Here is a 7,056-nt window from a genome sequence, read left to right as displayed (position 1 = left end):
CAAGTAGACATTTCAATTATTCGAAATAATATCTATCAATAATTCACTTAACACATTGCGTACTTACAAGGAGAAATCTCGTTTTTACATAAAGACACTTAGCTACGTAACTTCGCTAATTACCAGAATATTTAAAAAAATATTCAACTTCATCCGAATTGATTATTTAAAATATAAAACATAACAATATGATATCTGAGGTTTTCTATGCATAGCGGTATAAGTTGGTCTCACTGAAAATTGCCATCCACACGATTCAGTTTTCTGAAACTCAGCCGCAACGTGTTAACGTCAACATTAACGTCATATATTGTATACGAACGTTACAGATTTACACGTCAGGCTCAAACGTTCCAATAAAAACCACCCTGTATCAGTAATCCCTAACATCCTCTAAACCAAAACATTCCACATCATAAATTCCAACGACCTCCTCCGTCGACTGAATTTCAACGGAATCAATATCGTTAATGCCCTTCCGTCCGCAAGGACATTCTCCGCGAGATTCACTCGCGTTGGCACGCTCATGGGCAACCTGTTTCCTTGAGGAGCGCGCGGGTATAAACACGTCCGCGAGGATTTATCGTCCGACGACGTCGCGCGCGGATGTAATCACGTTTTCAAGACAGTTCGCCCGGCGAGCTTTTTTCGGCGGCCGTACAAATGGCCGACCATAAACGTGCCGCGGGAACCTTGATGCTTGACGCCGCGCCGCGTCGCGCGGGGGCGGTTGCACCATTAGCTTCCAGGTGTTCGATATCCCAGCCGTCGTCCCTCTTGTTCCCGGTGATCATGCTCCAGATCATCCCCCGGATGCCGGTGTAAGTTTCGCTATCCCGTCGACGATACAACGGCGATAGGGCGCGCGAGAGAAAGGGGGTTAGGTAATCCTCGCTCGTATAATCCCCCGGAGTTCTTGGAAATCGCGGTTAATGGGGTTTCTAAACTTTCCCGCGGATGCACTGCGACAGCCATGGGAAACAGGCTCCGTTCCCATCGCTGAAGGAGCCGTTTCAACAAATTCGTGACCAGATTGCTACGAATTAGTGAGATCGTTGGGTTAATGCGCTCGATCGTTTTCGGGCTGCGTTTGCTTCCTATTTGAAATTCTTTGACACTTGTTTGCGCATTTGGTTGCGGATGGAAAGTAGTTGAAGTGAGTGAATTTGAATTTTTTGTTGAGTTCTGTATTGTGGAGGTACTGTAGTTTTTGATGTGACTGATTCGAGTTATTGTGGCCTTTATAGGGATTGAGATTTGTGACGCTGTAGTCTTCGAAGTGACAGGTTGGGGATATAGTCGTCTTTGTAGCGACTGAGATTCGTGATGCTGTAGTCTTTAAAGTGATTGAGACTTATAACATTATAGTCTTTAAAGTGACTGAGATTTATAATATTATAGTCTTCAAAGTGACTGAGGTTAATGGTAATATAGTCTTTAAAGTGACTGAGATTTATAATATTGTAGTCTTTAAAGCGACTGAGATTAACGATATTACAGTCGTTAAAGTGATTGAGATTTATAATACTGCAGTCTTCAGCTGCCAAGACGGCACTGTTACCAATGCAATATTGTAATTCTTAAAGTGACTAATATTCAAACTACAGTTCCCAGCTGAATATAGTATATTAAAGAAACAAAGATTCTCAGATAATTGTGAAATTCTGGGGACATTGGAAGATCTTTTAAATATGATAAACATTTAATATCCCGTCACGTTGCTTTTGTTACCTCGAGCAATGGAAATTATCATAAACACAATGTATCAAATTTAAAATAAGATCATCAGAAATGTCGCATATACGTTCCCGGAGAAAAGTGTGAATCTCCTAAGAGAAACCATTCCGCTGTCTAGTAAGGTTCATCGCTGTTCTTATGGTTCATACACGAAGCTTTATTTATGCGGAGCGTTTCGTAATACGCGACGCAGCGTTCTTAATCTTGCCGGCGCATAACGGGAAGACGTACAAGCTGCTTTGGTACTTCGAAATATCGATTCGCATCTAGGCACACATTGTTCCAGAAGACAGTCCGGGTACGCTGAATACCGGGCTATTAATTAAGTTAACATTAATTAGGTTACCATGGGGGAAGTTTACCCGATCCGTTCTCCGACATCAATGCTGGGGAATCGCGGCTAAAAATGGCGGCATTCACGAAACCGCTGCGGGCTCTCGATATTCTCGCTCTCTATAGATTGTGAGAATTTAATCAGACATTTTTATAAGAATATCACCTGCTCCTTTCACCGAAATGTATTACATATATTTATTAAATATCAAAATATATTCTCCGTACAGTATTTTGAAAACACTAAAACCTTATATTTTGTTCTGCTTACTCTTAATATCTGTACATTCTCACCTTTTAAAAAGACACCATCCTTTTTCTAAGATATTCACGTTCAAACAATTAATTCAAGTCAACTAAGAATGCCAACAAAAAGACTCTCTGCAATGAAAATGACTAGTAATATATTTTCTAACATGATTCACCACTTTGTTACATGGTAAACGAAACTAATTTTCATGATGTTTGTAACGGTTCACACTGGTTTCCATACAAAAGAAATCATCATTGGGTTTGCTTAATTAAACAATATTCAACGTTTCTAAACAAATCGTTTGCAAACAAATATCTCTCGGTATCTGTACTAAGTCGATTCTTCGAATGCAACCTATAACGCGATCGTAAATATTCTCTGTTACATTGTTTCATGTTTACGAATTTTGGATACCTGTCGAATTTGCATTCAGTTAATCTTTTCCTTGCATCAGTTTCTTATGGAAAATCTCACGTTCATAGTGACTTTTCGGCGATTTTTTAAATCGCGTAGAAGTACCTACATACATTTTTTCTTAAGTTATGCAACTAAATGCAGGATTTAATTAGCGAACGGGCAAGACCTCTCGTGGGCGAATTTCCTCGGGGGTTGGAGCATTTCGCAGCACCCGTTATCTTTGAACGCGCATTCCTCCATCCTGTAATTACATTTTTCTACGTGCGCTTCCAGCCGACTGCGTTTCGGTCTGACCCTGCATCCGTAGTCGGCCCATGTGCAGGGAACTTGCTCGTCGGGATCGCACTCACTCTCCGACGAAGTGTACTCCTCCTCGGTGTGATACTTCCGGTAGTTGCATTTTTCTTGATGTATCAGCTTCCGCCGCCTCGGCATGTTGACCATGCACCCGTACCTCCTGAATTTACATTCCGTCAACTCTTCCGGAAGCTTCTCGTCGTCGGTCGTGATCGTTATCTCGTCCAATGTGTCGCTGATCTCGTGCAACGCCTCGAAACGATCTTTGTAGATACAGTGGGCCTCGTGAATTGATATTCTCCAGGGAGACGTCCTCACTCTGCAGCCGACCACTTGGTGCTTGCAATCGACCATGTCGTCGTGGTTGTGAGCCACGTCCGTTGGTAGCTGTTCTTCTTCTAAATGCGGTCGAAATTGGCACCTACGAGCGTATTATTGGTCTATTAGAATTGATTTATCTGAGGGGAGTAAGTGAAATAAGTTTCCCAAGAAATATTAAAACAGAAATTATTGGTATGAGAATCATTTGGGCTAGAGATATCAATAGAAAATCTATTAGTATGAAAAATATAAACAGAAGAATTATTTGGTGGGTATAGAAAATATTAGAATTAAAAATATTAACACGAAATCTATTCAGTAGGTATAGAAAATATTAGAATCAGAAATATTAACAGAAAAACTATTAGTATAGAAGATATTAACGTAAAAGCTTGGTATAAAGAATATTGGAACTAAGGAGATTAGTATACAAAAAATTCTGCAGGATCCTCATAGAATTTTTTCTCAAAACGTTGCTGACTAAAGGATGGGAAGTGAATAATTCTCTCATACTCACCGTGATTCGTGCAGGTCTATCAAGTGTTCTGGGATCTTCACCCAACATCCAAGATTAGCATACTTGCAGGATATAAGCACCTGATCTTCGGTTGGCCTTGGTGGATATAGGTTTCTCTCGTGATTGAGAAAATCGTCCATCGAGGGTGCACTCGGATGGTGTTCATGGGATTTTCGCGGGAGTGGGTGAGGCATAAAATGAGTGGGCGGGGGTGTTGAATAAGATGGACCGGTGTGTGGCGAAGGCAGCTCCATTTCTAGTGGCGACTGACAGGTGGGACAGGCGTAGTAGTACGGTTTGCAACGGTAACAAATCGTGTGACCGTTGGTGCAAGTGTACCTGGCCGCCAGTTCCATTTCCATGAGGCAAATCGGACAGACGCCCTCGCTTTTAAATCTCTCGTACAGATTCGGGTATAGGGTGTCCATGGCCTAGAAACAGAATGATTATTCTCTATAAAGTCAGTAGTTTTGAATTAAAGTGAAATTTCGAATTTGAAAATTCTCATAAATTCTCCGTTCTTCTGTAACCGTTCAAAGGAATTCTGTTTTAATCAATTTGAAATTTGAAATTTGAAATTTCAACTTTCAACTTTCAACTTTTAACTTTGAACATTTAACTTCCATTTTTAGACGTTTTGCTTTCAAATTACGAATTTTGAATGTTTCAGATAAAAACTTCATTTCTCTGCAATTTCAACAAATTCCATACGTTGGAATAATACAGAACTCGCAATATTTGAATTATTAAGCACTTACAAAACACCGTACCTCGGTTCACGAAAGGTAACCCTCACTCGAGAATTCCGTGTGCCCTGACAGCATCAATCTTCGAGCGACTCACCAATCTGAAATCGCATATCAGTTTTTAGGAGATCATTCTTATCAAAATTATCTTGGTTGAGTTCAAGCAGGAAGGTATTAAGAACAATACAGAATACGTTCCAGTTGTGTCAGATAAGAATAATGTTTAGTCAGTTGGCTGGTTATCAAGCCGGACTGCTTAAACAATCGTGGTGGGTTTTAATCATCTATCGATGTCACGCGAGATTTCCTGGTACAATTCCAGCATTGTGTATGAAATGAATCAGACCTATTTCTACTTTACCACGAACACTTGATGAAACAAAATCTTATCAATAAACTCATGAATTCAGTATCTAATATCTAAACTATCGCCGCGATTTTCCCTTACACAAAAAGCTCAACTCTTCTCAACCTCAGTGTTTCACCACCATTCCAATACATCTAAAAAATTGAAGTCAACATTAAAATACTAATCAACTAAAACAACAATCCAAACAATATTCTCACTCGATACATGTTTTCATCATCCATTCATTCTTCATTTACCCAACTCTTCCGACACAAAGAATTCCCCAAAACCATTCAGTACCATCAAAACCATCAAAAAGATAGAAACAAAAGGAACAAAGTGACATTTTCATATTCTAATCACTGCGTTAACCACCACGAGATGATCTTGAATGTTCTCGCGGCCCGGCGATCAGTTTGGCGACCCAGTGTCCGCCATTTCCGGCGTTCTTCGGCTTCCGGCGCGGGTGGCGCGGCGCGACGCAGCGCGCGGAAAACACTTATCCGTCCGCGACCACACGTATACACGGGGACGCGCGGGCCCCGAACAGATTACAATCGATCGTGCTGAATTTACTCACTCGACTCTCGTTGTTCTCGTCCTTGCAGCGGCGGCGCCGGCCGGGGCGAAACTGAAATTACGGTCGCGCGAAGCGGAGGGACAGGAAAAAAATAGCCGTCGCGGCACGTACGCCTCCGTAACTACGGGCGTCGTGTGTCATCGTCGAACTGTCAGCGTTCCCTTATTTGCCAAGACCGATAGCGCGACTTTATCTGATAAAGCCGGCCCGTTCCTGATAGGGAACCATTTTCGCAGCTCGCGAAGATCTCGCTCCGAGAAACGAGATCGACGGGACTGGATCGTCGGCGTTGCTCTTCGTTGTTATGCATGCCGCGGCGACGGAAGGTAACCGACGCATTTATCAAAATGTCGTGCAACTAACGAAAAAATTTGAAATTTCGTGAGATTTTTTCCCCCCGTTTCGCTGCTCTGGTATTAACACTGATAATAGAATTTATATAAGTTCGTAAGAATGTTTTATAACGTAAATAAGTGGGTAATACTGAAATGCGAGGATTATGTTACTGGATAATTGACAATTATTTGTATTTACCTTTCACACAGGAGAATAAGGTATATGACAGACTTAAGATTCTCGTGGCACTACACGTATTTTGTGAATACTGTGAGTGTTCTGGGAATGTTATCGAGTAACTCGATTGCTTTACATTTCGTGAATTGGTTTTTGACGATGATTTGGTAGAGTTTATTAATTATCAGAATATATAAGTCAGAGAAAGAGAAAACATTACGTGGTTCCAAATATACATATATAATCGTTCGTAATTCTTGATAAGATATCGTTGATTAATCGGTAGAGTTTAAGATACCTATGATGCCGAGTTTCTACACGTGTATTCGGTATACAGTGACCATTGCCAATAGCGAGTTAAATGTTTAGTTGATTGTATCACAGGTTGTTTACAGTATTAATTGTTGTTTTCGAGTTATCTCTCGCTGTTTAATTTTGAGTTAACGTTGAACGATGGCCAGTGTAACGTCGAACCTCGTAACGTGTGACGGATTCCTGTTTCCAGTTTGATTACTTGACCGTTCGCCAGTGACAGTTAATTATGGATGAAAAATTGTTACCGGCAGGAGCGCGACCCCTCGACTACCGCTGGCTTGTTACGCAGTATCCATTTTGGTCCCCCCGATGGTCACTACTGATAATCTTCGCGTGAGATCTGGGATTATGTTTCACGGCTGCGTTCCTTGGTCCCCTGTTGCTTCGAATATTTCAGCAACGATTCGGCTACTATTTCGAGGTGTCGAGTGTCGCTTTCAGATTTAAATATTTTCGTGTCCATTTCTTCCATCTCAATTTAACCATTTAAACTTAGATTAGCACTAGAACTACCTTACTTGTCAAAATAACTGGTTTCACTTCTCTTATTTCCCGGTTATTGATGTCTTAAAGGGTTAAATTTCTGAAACGATTTTAAACATAAGTAGTTTCACTTGTTTCAATCTGTTGTTAGAATTTTGATAAGGGTTACATATTAATCATAATAAATGATCGGAA

At 40.9% G+C, this 7,056-nt stretch overlaps 1 protein-coding gene across 2 annotated transcripts; it reads right to left on the bottom strand.

Annotated features, from left to right (window-relative positions):
• Positions 1-1,758: 1,758 nt before the first annotated feature.
• On the bottom strand, positions 1,759-5,709 carry LOC116429664 (uncharacterized). Of its 2 annotated transcripts, none has more exons than XM_031982847.2 (4): positions 5,551-5,709; positions 4,634-4,722; positions 3,876-4,306; positions 1,759-3,458 (listed from the first exon to the last, which is right to left on the bottom strand). In XM_031982847.2, the coding sequence occupies exons 3-4, from the start codon at positions 4,301-4,303 to the stop codon at positions 2,885-2,887; spliced, it is 1,002 nt and encodes a 333-aa protein (XP_031838707.1). In that variant the 5' UTR covers positions 4,304-4,306; positions 4,634-4,722; positions 5,551-5,709; the 3' UTR covers positions 1,759-2,884. The 2 variants fall into 2 exon arrangements, with proteins under 2 accessions (XP_031838707.1, XP_031838706.1); XM_031982846.2 differs by having other exon boundaries at positions 1,781-3,458; positions 4,646-4,722.
• Between the last annotated feature and the right edge of the window lie 1,347 nt (positions 5,710-7,056).

This window comes from Nomia melanderi, chromosome 10 (genome assembly GCF_051020985.1).
Source record: "Nomia melanderi isolate GNS246 chromosome 10, iyNomMela1, whole genome shotgun sequence".
Lineage (NCBI taxonomy): Eukaryota > Metazoa > Arthropoda > Insecta > Hymenoptera > Halictidae > Nomia > Nomia melanderi.
This window is presented reverse-complemented; position numbering and strand designations above follow the sequence as displayed.